Source organism: Bicyclus anynana, chromosome 22 (assembly GCF_947172395.1).
Source record: "Bicyclus anynana chromosome 22, ilBicAnyn1.1, whole genome shotgun sequence".
Classification (NCBI taxonomy): domain Eukaryota; kingdom Metazoa; phylum Arthropoda; class Insecta; order Lepidoptera; family Nymphalidae; genus Bicyclus; species Bicyclus anynana.
The window spans coordinates 10,090,954-10,105,759 of record NC_069104.1 but is presented as its reverse complement, the minus strand read 5'-3'; the positions used below and the strand labels follow the sequence as shown (position 1 = coordinate 10,105,759).

Here is a 14,806-nt window from a genome sequence, read left to right as displayed (position 1 = left end):
CTTCTCAAATATTATTCTATGGGCAGTCGATGAGTATCTTCTGTGAGGTAGGTAGCCTAGACGGAGTGTAATATGTGATGACCTATGGTTCTAAGACTTGGTCGCCAACTATGGGCCTCATAAGAATGCTCAGTGAAACACAGCGGGCGATTGAACGAGCAATATTCTCGGAGTGTCCCTGCGTGATTGAATCAGAAATGGAGAGATCCGTAGAAAAGCCAAAGTTACCGACATAGCTCAACGAGTCGCGAAGCTGAATTGGTAACGGGCGCCTCGCTTTAAGCTCGCCTGCAAATTGCCAGTGTTATATCACCGTTATACAAACCGAAGAGATATAAATAAATTGTATTTCTGTGTATAATTACTGAAATCCAATACTGTGATACTTTATTACCAATCATCGCAATTTATCAATTTTACAAAGGATGTTCCATGGCATGACAACATCCTACAAAGTGCTGCACTAAGCTGATCATAATTAATGATTGAATGATCATCAAAATGAGGAATTAGGTAATCCTCAGTTAGGTGATCATTCAATCATTGATTCAATCAGTTCAACAAATCATTCAGTGTTAAGTATCATTTGCCTGCACCGGCAACCATGCCCTTCAATCAAACTGCTAGCGGTAGGAAATAGCATAACAGTATTTCTTATAATTCTTCAAATAAAAGTAGGTACTTAAATTATAGCAGGCAATTCCTTGAACATTCTAACACAGTTTCCAAACTCGAAAGCTCAAACCTGACACTTGAACATTTTAACACTAATGACTGCAATATCCAATAACCTCAAAACCTATTTCTAACCTCAAAACCGCGCCGCTTCCGTAGACAATATCCGGCCGTGGCCACTTGCAGCGTGCATTATTAGATCTTAACTTTGTCGCAACTGCTGAACTTTGATAGCTATGACGATACCTTCTAATTGTTTTAGCTAGTAAAGTTCTATCATCGACGTATATCATTCAAGTACAGGCAATGATAATTTTATACTATAGACATGTTACGTTTCTACAAAATCACCGCAAAAAGTGATCCGCATTTAGCTACACATGCACAATTTTGTCTTTAATTCCATTTTAAATTTCTGTATATTTAGTGTTTACACTTCCTGAAAACATAACTCGACATTGTAGACGACATTGTCACTAAATGAAATTAAGCCAATTTTCCACATTTGTCCGCCTCAGTTTTGATGCGCTAGTGCCTCATCTCTATACTTCTCTCGCAGTATAAAATATCATTGGGTAAAGGTCAACGGGTGATGGAGCAAGTTATGCTTGGAGTTTCTCTGCGTGATCAAATCAGGAATGAGGAGAGTCAGCGAGTCACGAAGCTGAAGTGGCAATGGGCAGGCCACATAGTTCGGAGAGCCGATGGACGTTGGGGTCCTTGGGACCGGAATGCTGGAATGGCGACCCCGCACCAGAAAGCGCAGTGTTGGTCGACCTCCCACTAGGTGGACCGAGGACATCAAGCGGATCGCAGGAAACTGCTGGATGCTGGCGGCTTGAGACCGTTATGTTTGGAGGTCCATGCAAGAGGCCTATGTCCAGCAGTGGATGGCTATCAGCTGATAATGATGATGATGAAGTACCTATCTAAAATATTTTGTCAGGAAATTATTACCAATTGTCAAACAGCCAAATTAGTCGTATGTAGGAATATCAAATGAGTCAAAATTTTGGCCTTTTTTAAACAGATAGAGCCAATCTATCTCTTGGGAAAAATAAAAAATTCTTTCTTAAATACAATAACCTATTTGTATATGGTAAAAAGCCAGTAAAGCCATTCATTAAATTAAGTAATATCAAGAGGTAGGTAATTAGATAAAAACGGCGCAACTTTGTAGATAAAGCGTGATGTGGTTGCCGATAGTCCTCGAGTAACGACGTAACTTGGTTAATCTCCCTTACCTTAATTATTGGAGGCCCATACGGAACCTACAAAGGTCCCACTTGATCAAGTAGATTTTTTAAAATTCCAATAAACAAACTGCTACTGTGTGATCGTTGAAATTATTTTGAATTTATTTGAGCAACTAACTCGTTACTCTCATGATAACTGCCTCGATTTATTGGTTCAAATCGCCAGTCTTGTAATTTTGGATCCTCCACAATTCATATCCTCTTTTTTGTCTGAAAGGATGAAAGTTTGTCAACCCATGCTACTTCCATAGGTAAGGCTACTTCTATAAGGTAAGGCATGCTACTTCCATAGGTAAGGCTACTTCTATAAGATAAGGCATGCTACTTCCATAGGTAAGGCTACTTCTATAAGGTAAGGCATGCTACTTCCATAGGTAAGGCTACTTCTATAAGGTAAGGCATGCTACTTCCAAATATGAAGTTTAGATAGTGGTGACCTTTGAAGTAAGCAAGATTCAAGATGCTCAATTGCCAAAGTAAAAAACTTAATTCATTGACCCTTGAAACAGTCTCTCTCTCTCTTGGTCTATTTGGGTCTTGTTCCAGTAAATTATAAGTATTTTTTTAATCAGGAAATTAAATTATTACTAATTCTTAAATTATAAATTAAGCTCTCCATCAAGCAATAGAGCTTTTAGTAAGAGGTCCGGGGAAGTACTTATAGGACGTGTTCGTCTGTAATATTATCTATTCTAAATATTATATAAAGTCCGTTAAATAATTTCTATAGTAATATACTCAAAGGCACGACTATCCGCCCACTTTAATATGACGACGCGAAGATCCTATTACGTCTTTATATAAGAATCAGATTGATGAAAAAGATAGGAAAGGTTTTGAATAAAAGATTTAAATAATTCTCACTCATTTTATTTACTATTAAAGTTTAGAACATTGAATTTCGTCTTTTACACCGGCCACGTAACAGAATACACATTTACAACCATTAGCTAGAATCACAATAAAATTATAATTAACTAAATAATTACTATATACAATGAATAAAAAATATTATTTACAATCTATCATCGCTTAAGACAAAATAATAAATAGTTTAAATTAATCTTAATGTCTAGTAATGTAACTTTGATTGCATTTTGTTTTGCAATAAGTAAATAATTAAGTAAAATGAAATATAAGCCGTATAATACAACTTGATATTGTTGTGACTGTAAACGAAAGAAAAAAGATAATTTCAGCTAAGATTATCGTTTTAGGAAGTCACGTAACTAGCAAAGGAGATTTTAAAAGCTCTGTTCAAATCGGATCAGTAATTCTTATAGAAATTACAGACGAAGGTATTGGTCATCCCGTATTGGATATAAGGTTATTTAAGAATTATATAATGATTTATTTATTTTGCTATCATCCGCGAAAAGTCGATGATAGCAAAATAAATAAATCATTATATAATCATGATGAACTTCCGCAAAGTAACGCCTGCTTCTATCCAATAGTTATCTAAGAACTCTACAAAAGTTAAAAAGTGCAATCAACAGTTACATAAAATATACCTAGATATTATAAATTAAGTACATTTGTCACATTCATTATTAACGATTCTAATTTTATAAAATTTATATTCAATAGCAAATTTAATAAGTTGGAAATAATAGAGAGAATTGTTGGTAATTTGTATAGGTACTAACAGGTTTCTGTATAACTAGTATTCGTATCTGTTCCGTATAATTTGGTATAGAAAAGATTAGAGGTTATAACTTGAAAACTTGAATGATTTCTGCCGTTTCTCTAAGAGCCCTACTATTATATCATTAGGCATTATCACCAATGATAGGTTACATAAACCACATTTGATGTTTACAACTCACACAAAAACTATTTCAGCAGCGTTGTCTATTGCACGATGACGGTGACTGAGTTCAGGTTTGCTAATTAGCATAGTTTTCACGTGCTACTTGCGCTATCTACCCGTCTTTTTCGAACATCATTGATTGTCATTTAACAACGTAAGATTGCAATTAAGCGTCAATTCGCCTTTAGACGTAATAAAAAAAATACTAAAATGAAAATTTAATGGCATACCTACATTTTTTTTTTAATGTGGGTATCTCATGATATTATTTGAATATGGGTTAGTTACGCGTACCTAAATAAATAATATGGGTTCAAAACAATTTTATAATATCACATGAATAGCAGTTCACTTTTGTTATATAAAAATATCGTCCATGATATAGATTACTAGATCATTTTAATAATTTTTAGGGAATTCTTACACTTGTTTATCGATTGAACGTAGTTACATTTATTCAACACTATACACAATTTCTACGCAAATGCAAATAGTTTATTAATAACACACTTAACCTCATTATTTTACTTTTATCCGCAAAAGCTGCGGAAAGATAGGTACACATATCCAAAGAAAACGTTAGATTTGTGTTGACAAAAGCTGTATGGAACTCACTAACTCACATTATAGAAACAGTATTTACACAACAAAGTATAGAGATATCATATATCAAATTGCCTAATAGGTACTAACATTTAAAAATACTAATAAAGTTGCTTACGTTAAGTTGAGGAATATATTAGTCTATATAAATATTTAGAGGGCCATTGATTCACATATAACTATGTCTATTACACGTTCAGTTTTAATTTCAAAAGGTTAACAGCTTAACAGAACATCAATAACTATAATTTAGCATATTAAACATAGGTGACATATACTTTCTAAAAAAAGTAGAATCTTTTTAAGTACAAATTTTATAATTTAAACAATTGAATCATTTGGTTTATCAGCTTTAGACAATAATGGTACACTACTATAGTCTTTGAGACACTCATTAACTTTCCTAGCGCCGTTATCAAAGGAACTTGCGGTTGGTAACTTGGGTATCCAATTGTTATTACCTATCTTATTCGCTTTGTGATTTCCAATGGAATTCATCTGACAATCCTTAAGTTTGACTTTAGGTTGTCCAGACATTACATTGTTGTGATTGACTGAGTTTACGTTCAGTGATATTGAATTGGATAATGTATCTTTATCGAATTCTTCAACATCCGTCACACCGTTCGACACAGGTTCAGTTGGATCGGAATGTTGTCGCTGCATCTTTATGAGCTGCAAAATTGGTTGAGCTTCTTTTTCCAATTTCGTTACATCTGGTTGCTTTTGGAAAATGACCCCTGAGCCACGTCTGCTGGATGATCTTGATCCATGATCCAGTCGTTGCCTGAATGGCGTTAGATGCGATAGCGAACCGCTGTTTTTAGATTGACTTTGTAATTTCACTAATGGTGCCTTCTCCTTTGGAGCGTTTGGATCTATTATTTCTCCTAATAACCAATACGTGACTAGAACTCCTTTACCCTATAACAAAAAAGCAATTTAGTTACTACACCTAAATACACTACATTTTTCTATGAGTATTTTTCAGTAGTTAGATGCAAATAGCTCAGGACAGTGTTTTTCGAATATCCCTACAGAATTAAATATATCCAACTGTGGGACCATTTTGTGGATCATGCAAATCAGTCTCTTTATACGCTTGCAGCTTGAGTGACATCACCAGTAGTCAATAAAGAACAGTTCCAATATCTCTTACACTTATGCAATTAAATGTTGACCTACCTTCATTGCTACTTCTCCTCGACATTCCAGCTTGAATGTCCCGAAGGTGTCGAGCAACGCCTTCGTCGTCGGTGAAACGTGTATTTTCAATGCTTCACCATTGGATTCCATCCTTGAAGCTGTGTTCACCGTATCTCCGAACAGGCAGTATCGCGGCATCTTCAAGCCAACAACACCAGCCACACATGGACCTGAATAAATCAAAATCAAAATTCAATAATTTCTAGTAGGTTTAATTTACAATCAGTTTTGAAACATCCACTTTGACTTAGGTATTTATTTGTACAGACTCTACCACCGGTTTCGAAGGTATTCTGCTGGGAATAGTCGGAAATAAACCACAAGATTCTCTTTTAAAATCATCACTCTTTACAATGTTTATTATCATTACATAAAATAACTAATTTTACTTTTTGTGTGAAGATGAAAGCCGACCATTTTTGTCTTTTAGAAATGCTGCTTTCCATTGGTACGTATTCCTTTTGACTAGTATGGAAGGGAACAACGAAAGTTGTACAGGTCACTAGGGCTTAATTTTAAGAATATGTTGTCTCCTATGATCTTTGTGAATATTAAATATGTAATGTTAACGCTTTCACGATGAATAACTTTCATAATATTTCATAGGAAGTCGTATGAAAAAGTAGCGAATTGTGTTGTTACTTCCTTCAACCTTATTTATCAACAAAAATGTGGAACAAAATATCAAAGGACCTAGTCACAGTTCGTTTTCTATCACTATTATTTATGACAACCACCGCTCAAAGTTGTTTACTACTTTTGTAGTCACGAGTACGAGAATTTTTTGTCATTTACTCTATTAATTTTGTTTTTAGTTAATATCTTATTAAATTTTTGTGTTTGCTTCACGGTAAAGGGGATAGACATAACTTCGAGAAATATAGCCTACAGGCCTATTGTCTACTTACAGTATCTCCGACTAAATACCTAATAAATAAATGATATAAATACGGAGGAACAGTAAGAAGATATTATAATATGCAAGAAAGTAAAACACCCAAGGTTAACATAACTGATGAATATAAAAATGTATTACTTTCTTCGACAAATATTGGATATACTACTTTGAAAGTTAACTTCTAGCGACGAGACTAAGTTTGAAGCGTTTGTTAAAAACATTTTAATATTATTTCAATATTTTATTATCATATTTCACAAAAAAAAATATTTAAAATTCAAAACCGAAGAACGTAACCAATATTCTTTTATTATACCAAATTTAGTACTCCAGATATCAATTAATGATGGTGATGAGTAAAAAAAATAAAAGTAAGCAATCATACTGATGTCTGGTTGTAACAACGTTCTTTAGCAAACTTGCTTGCAACACTACCGTGTTTCAAAAACAAGAAGGAATTTTTATTCTAAGCAAAGGAGCTTTATACCGAGCCAATATACCTAATTTGCGTTTTATCAGTGAAATTTCACAAGTTGATTGCAATTTGGATGAAAATTCCTTCGCCACAAAGAACAGCCTGTCTGTAACAATAACGATCTTCTTTCCTCCTCTCGATGTTTTATTTATGAACTAAAGCTTTTTACATAATACTTTTTTATCCTTCACTTTTTATAGGTATTTTTTTCGTAGGCTACCTTTTTCTTTTGTTCAATTTGTGATATTGTTTTTTTAGAATTTGTAAGAATATTTTTAGACCTGTTAAAAATAATTGCTGTTTGGTTTGAATTTGCCGATTTACCTTGATAATTAAAATTTTTTCAGAATGTTTCTTGTACGTAAAATAAATTTGAAGTTTACAAAAACAGTATGATTTATTCTGCAAGTAAACAAGTACCAAAAAATTTTTACCATAAATAAAGAAAATATATTCAATCGTTTTATAAATAAATGAAAGTTAACTAAGACAATGGTTTTATACACATCGTAAAGTCTATTAATATAGATAACGTACAGAAAAAGCAATAATACAAAAGGTGTACCTATCACTTCGTAGATATTTCTTCCATGATTTCCTTCTTAGGATTCAGAAAACGCGCGGATATTAGAAATTGCAGAATTAAAATTACATACATTCAAATAATTAAGACTTCGATTTGAAAAAAGAAACTAAATTTCATAAGACCTAAACCTTTTTCTCAATAACATCTTCACGAAATGTACCTAAATATAAAAAGGTTCGCATAAAAAATATTTTGTATCGAGCATGTATTCAAGGGTCATAAAAAATGGACGGTGAAATCTCATGAGCTAATATATTATTTACATTCCCGAGGAGTATACACACACCTCATTAGTTTGTAAAGTGATACGAATATACATGCGTATCCAGTAGCGAAAAAATGGCCGTCTATAATGTTTCTATGGTTCTGAAGTTTTTAAAAATGTTCACATATTAAGTTTTTTCACTTTTAAAGATCATTACCGGTTTCGATATCACTCGATAATGTGAGTTTCGTAGGTCTCATCTCTATCTACGTTATCGTGTGTTGTGACAGTGAGAGACGAAGTTAAGACTCATATTTCCAGTCATATGGGCCTTAAGGATTTGGAAATGCGGTTACATTATAGATCGTAGAAGTTTATTTTATTACTCTTCAGTATTCATCTCTATCTCTCTCTCTATATATATATATATATATGTAAAAAAGTATATATGTATATGTATAAATATATATATGTATGTAAAAAATGTATATATATATACACGATACCACGATACACGATACCATATATATATATATATATATATGGTATCGATACCATATTACGGTTATGGTATCGATACGATTTATATATATATATATATATGGTATCGTGTTAGACAAGGAGAGACAACAGACGAATTTAAGACTTATGTAATCGAGTTGTAAGAATATCTTTACAAGTATTTAAAATATCGCTACAGAATCAAAAATTGTAAAAATGTAAGTCGTTTTCTAACACAAACACACACACAAAAGCACACTTGAATTAGCTTTTAATTAACAAAAACATTACTAATATTTTTAATGATTTTGTTGGAGTAATAAACAAAATTCAATTTGTAATTTTAATACTGTCGAGTTCAGAACTCTTATGCTCTGGTGTCAGAGTGAAACGAGTGTTGAGGGAATTTTAATTACTTCGCGGAAAAAAGCATAAGACCATTTTTTTCCCAAAAGAAACTAGACCAAATACCAAATGTAATTAAACTGCTACCGACCTCTTACGCAATTTAAGAGGAAATTAAATTAATGGTTGAACACGAAAACGTCTTACAGGGTCAATGAGTAGTTAGAGGGTAAATCAGATAATAGATCTTTTGATTGTAGAATAAACTTTACAATCACGTTAAGAATTTTCAAGAACATAGAACATGGGCAACGTTTTACGTAAGTTTTCGTTACTCTGATATTCTTAATTTTGTTACTTTTTTATCGTTTATAAAATACCCTTTATTGGGCTTACTGTTGATCACGAGTCTCCTCCCAGAATAAGAGGAGTTATGCTAATAGTCCACAACGCTGGTCCAATGCGGATTGGTAGACTTCACACATGCAGAAATTCAGAAAATTATCAGATTATGTAAGTTTCGTCTCGATGGTTTCCTTCATCGTTTCGTGATATTTTGTTTCTTAAAATATACATAACTTTAATCTAATCTTTCGTATCATACACATACGACATACTAAAAAGTCATTTGATCGGATTATGGTCCAGAGACTGATCTCCGATAGACCAAGAAACAAGAGAGAAAAAAAAATCTTTCGTATCGATTATTTACTTAAATATATTTCTAATTATTGTATACTGCTATATTATTTGTACGCTTTCACCAGCAATTAACTATTGTCCTATTTTTTATGCAAACTTTACTATGTTTAGTTGCAAAGTGGCACTTTTAAATTGCATATCCCATTTTTATTAAGTATCTTTGAATGCTTTGAAGAAAATGTGCGAAATATTATAATAATGTTATGGTAAAAATATAGATGCTCAGAGAAAAAAGGAGACGCTTTTATCGCGTATTTCAGAGGCGATATCCACACTCAATTCCCTACTGCGTCAATTATCTAAACGTTATAAATAACAGGGAAGTCGGAAAAATCTTTGTGCAGAGAAATATCCCAAATCTCACTCACTGGGAATTTGCTCGACTTCCAGGAAGGCACGTATTCGTGTAAAATTGTACGAGTGGGTATGAACGAGGGTTTTATTAAATGATGCCACCAGAAATTTTCTCGTCATTAAAGTGGTTAGTTTGTTGATCAATAGGTATTTGGTTCAAGTCTTCGGTTTATAAAATACACTCTGAGTTTTATTTCTTCTGAGAAATTCACAATCCGGAGTTGGTGGAGAAACATCGCTGTGCTCAATAAGCGAATTAAATCGTTTGTTCCGGTTACTTATTAGCATCATGAGACACAGCGCTAAATCTTATTGATTTTGTTTTTTTCATCATTTATCATTATCAAACCATATTCACTTCACTTCACTGCTGAACACGAGTCTCCTCTCAGGATGCGAGGGGTTAGGCTAATAGCCCACTACACTGTACAAATGAGGATTGGCAGACTACACACGTAGAAAATTAAGTAAATTCTCTGGTATGCAGGTTTTCTTACGATGTTTTTCCTTCACCGTTTGAGACACGTGATATTTAATTTCTCAAAATGCACATAACTGCAAAGTAAGTGCATGCTCCGGACAAGATTCGAACCAACGCCCGAAGGCAGAGATCATTTTTTTGTTATGCGCAATAAAGAATCTATCTATCTATCTAGATAAAACTCGTCATCAACCCATATTCGTCTCACTGCTGAGCTCGAGTCTCCTCTCAGAATGAGAGGGGTTAGGCCAACAGTCCACCACGCTGGCCCAATGCGGATTGGCAGACTTCACACACGCAGAGACTTAAGATAATTCTCTGGTATCAGGTTTCCTCACGATGTTTTTCCTTCACCGTTTGAGACACGTGATATTTAATTTCTCATAATGCACATAACTGCAAAGTAAGTGCAGGCATCGGACAAGATTCGAACCAACGCCCGAAGACAGAGATCATTTTTTTGTTATGCGCAATAAAGAATCTATCTATCTATCTATCTAGATGAAACTCACCAGAATGTAATCCAATCCGTAGTTTCAGTTGATCAAGCGGTCGATGCCTGATCCTGAACCGACGTACCGCATCCAACAAAGCCAGCGACATCCGCGCCACTTCGCAAGCGTGTCGAGTACCATTCCGTTCCGGTAACCCTGACACCACCATGTATGCGTCACCTATTGTTTCCACCTGACGAAATTATGGCGAGTTTAGAACATCAACAAGGATATGATCTATAACATATAATGTATTCGGAACTACGAGTAAGTAATGAGCTAACAAACCATTTATATCAATCTATTAAAAGCATATATATAAATAATAAAAGCATAATATATATATCATCATCATCATCACCATCATATCAGCCGATATGGACGTCCACTGCAGGACATAGGCCTTTTGTAGGGACTTCCAAACATCACGATACTGAGCCGCCTGCACCCAGCGAATCCCTGCGACTTGATGTCGTCGGTCCACCTAGTGGGGGGTCGGCCAACACTGCGCTTACTAGTGCGGGGTCGCCACTTTGGGACCCCAACGTCCATCGGCTCTTCGAACTATGTGCCCCGCCCATTGCCACTTCAGCTTCGCAACTCGTTGAGCTATGTCGGTGACTTTGGTTCTTCTGCGGATCTCCTCATTTCTGATTCGATCACGTAGAGACACTCCTAACATAGCTCGTTCCATCGCCCGCTGTGTGACTCTGAGCCTTCTTATGAGGCCCATAGTTAGCGACCAAGTCTCGGAACCATAGGTCATCACTGGCAACACGCACTGTTCGAAGACTTTTGTCTTCAGATCCGCCTTTAGATTAATATATATATATATATATTAATCTAAAGGCGGATTTACATTTATCTGACGTCTCGTGTTGTGACATGTCGTGATGGCTTCTGTCGCATACAAAATGTATGAAACCGATTCTGTTCTGATGCGTCTCAACACGACAGGTCAGACAAATATAAATCCGGCTTAAGATCAAAGGTAAAAGGTAGATGTTTCGGTACGCCAATGGCTTGTTGATTTTAACTCAGAGGGGGCTGTAAAATTTTTATTTATCTATCTTACAACAACTTCTCAGGGAAGGTCTGTCATTGGGAATTTGGTGTTGTTGTTTCGAGTCTGAGCACGTTAAACAAACGGGATTGAAAAATGTGTATGACATTTGCTACCGACAGGTCACGTTATCAAGATCTGTCATTCCCATACATATTTCTAGTTTCCGAAGCGTTAGCGATCATAGAAATAGCATTAGCATCTGATAGCAATCGTTATTCAAAAATTATCACTCTAACCCGCACCCTCCAGTGCAGGTTAGAGTGATAATGGATAGAGTGATTTGGAGTTCATTTATTTATTTAAGTTACATTTCCATTACAATATTTAGCACATGTTAAGGATAAAATGTCATAATTATTACAAATGGAACCCTGTGAGGGTGTTATAAATACAAAGTATAAGTAAATTAACTTAACGTAAGTAAGAAGGCGGATTTATTAGTTTTCGGTCAAAAGGTCATTTATTTTACAATACACTTTTTCATGCTAAAAGATTTTTTAAGTTGTTAAATACTCATTAATGTTTTCTTTTCCCTTAATGCTTTGCGGTAATTTATTAATATATATTATATAATTTTAATGCACATTTTGTGCGGACCAGTACTGTGCATTTTTAAATTTGATTCAAAGTTCAATTTACGCGCGCTCCTTAGTTTACTTCCATGGCACGTCATTCAATTTCACCAGTTTTTTTTTTATTCTTTACAAGTTGGCCCTTGACTACAATCTCACCTGATGGTAAGTGATGATGTAGTCTTAGATGGAAGCGGGCTAACTTATTAGGAGGAGGATGAAAATCCACACCCCTTTCGCTTTTAACACGTCATCGTACCGGAACGCTAAATCGCTTGGCGGTACGTCTTTGCCGGTTGGGTGGTAACTAGCCACAACCGAAGCCTCCCACCAGACCTGGACAAATTAATAAAATCTCAATCTGCCCAGCCAGGGATCGAACCCTTTTGAAAATCCACCGCGCATACCACTGCGCCACGGAGGCCGTCAAAGCCCACTCTACTGTCCTGTAAGGCGGCTTTGTATTACAAATAGGCTAATAATGACAAAGGTTATTCTGGTCGTTATGAACCTTAACGAGCTATTGAACCTTACCTTATAAACATCGTAGTTCTCGACAATAGAATCGAAGCAGGTGTACAAATCATTGAGGAGATCGACCACTTGCATCGGAGTGGAGGTGGCGGAGAGAGCGGTGAAGCCGACGATGTCGGAGAAGTATATAGTGACTTGTTCGAATGTTTCAGCGACCACTGATTGGCCGTTGATTAGTTGAGACGCTACTGACCTAAGGAAAATTTAAAAGAAATAAAAAAAATGCCTCAAAAATTAACTTCTCCAAGATTCTCCAAGATCATCTGATACTGATCAGATGACCGTAGTACCACCTGAGAATAATGGCGTGCACTTCATAGATGCAAAAATGTCATCTGATACTGATCAGATGACCATAGTACCACCTGAGAGTAGTGACGTGCACTTCATAGATGCAAAAAGGCTCTGCCTACCGGACTCATTTTGAAACAGTTTTGGTAAATCAATCAGTAGGGGGTCGACCAACACAGCACTTTCCCATGCCTATTACAGCATCTTGGGACCCTAATTTCCATCGGCTCCTCGTACTACCTCCTTTTTTGAAATCAGTCAAAATGAAATAAGCAAACTTTCTTTTGTAATGTAGACTTATACTCTAAGAGCCACATGTAGCCCGAATTTGGTCATTTTATAAAATAGTCTAATAAAAGGTTAGCACAAAGCTAAGTGTCAGGATGATTTCACATATTGTCTTAAAAATATATTTTTTCTCTAAAGCCCTGGACTGCGATATTCACTGGGGTTTAATTACACTATAATTAGACGTGTGTTTATTTATATACCATAACTTATTGCTTAATTGATAAATATAGAATAAACAAAATCAAAACTTGCACAGAAAATCATAGTCATCCATGTTAAAAAACGTACATTTTTAATTAGCCAATTCGCTCGCAACTTTATAATAACAGAGCCAAAATATTAAGGAAGGAGTTCTGATATTTCAAATTTACTTACAAGGGTAAAATTACGTAGAGTTTAATAAAGATAAAAGTTAAAGCGACCGTTCGTAGTGAAATTGTTCGCGATACTGCAAAATACTTCCGTTTACTTTTAATTACAGTTGTTATCTTTGGAATGTTTAATTCAAAATACGCCTGTTTATTATTACATATCGAACTTGGTAAAAGTAAGTACTTTTTTTGGGAAAAATAAGACAATAACAAAGGAAAGAAAACTTTCTTCATTAATTATTGATCCGATCGCTTTTCTGTAGTCTATGTCCCAATGATACAGAAGACGTCATTAGAAAAACGAGCCCTTTGGCTCACCTTTTGTTTCTTTTCTAGCTAATACGCTTCCGTGAAACAGAATATCAGAACAATATACAGAGTGCTAGGGAGTATTTCCCATAACTTTTTATTCCCATCGGTTTTTTTTTATAAATAAAAAATTTTTTTTAAGTTTTCATACAAAGTAATTAAAATAATTACGAATTGTAATTGATCTATCTTTGCAAAACGTAACTGTAGTGTCAAGATTGTCGATATCGACGAGATATTGCAACTTGCACTCCGCACTTCACTAGTAAGCTACTTCATGATATTTATCAATGAAAAGTTTGGCTAAGTCATAATAATATAAGGATGCGATAAGACAAAATTTAAGATTTATTTACTTTGTACTCTGAAAATGATTCATTTTAGTACACACGTTCCATGGACATTTTAAATTATTTTTCCTTAAACAATAATTAACCCTAGAGTTATGGGAAATACTTTCAAGCACCCTGTATAGTAGTTAGGTACTTACTTTGGCAGTAACTGGTATAATAGCTCCTCGCATTTCTTCTTCTCTTCTAGATAGTCTTGAGTGCGCTCACTTACTAATGATTCTAAATTATTAGCATATTGTTCCATACGGGAAAGCAAATTGTCCAATATATTGCTACTCTCTTGACTTCTGAAATGAACAATATAACATTAGCAACAATGCCGTAATCAGATTAAATTAAAACAAAAGCAAAGTATTATAGATTTTATAGACCAAGAGTCTATGTTTGCAAGACTTTCGTCATTTCAAAGCATGACAATTTGTCTT

The 14,806-nt window shown here is 34.7% G+C and overlaps 1 protein-coding gene across 7 annotated transcripts in view; it reads right to left on the bottom strand.

Annotated features, from left to right (window-relative positions):
• Positions 1-2,785: 2,785 nt before the first annotated feature.
• LOC112053058 (atrial natriuretic peptide receptor 1) overlaps positions 2,786-14,806 on the bottom strand; it is a 138,268-nt gene continuing 126,247 nt past the window's right edge. For all 7 annotated transcript variants that reach the window (XM_052888442.1, XM_024092327.2, XM_052888443.1 and 4 more), the window contains exons 16-20: positions 14,519-14,668; positions 12,767-12,959; positions 10,613-10,787; positions 5,533-5,723; positions 2,786-5,271 (exon numbers count right to left, since the gene is read on the bottom strand). In XM_052888442.1, the coding sequence (XP_052744402.1) occupies positions 4,669-5,271; positions 5,533-5,723; positions 10,613-10,787; positions 12,767-12,959; positions 14,519-14,668 (1,312 nt within the window). In that variant the 3' untranslated portion in view covers positions 2,786-4,668. The remainder of the gene's footprint in view (positions 5,272-5,532; positions 5,724-10,612; positions 10,788-12,766; positions 12,960-14,518; positions 14,669-14,806) is intronic.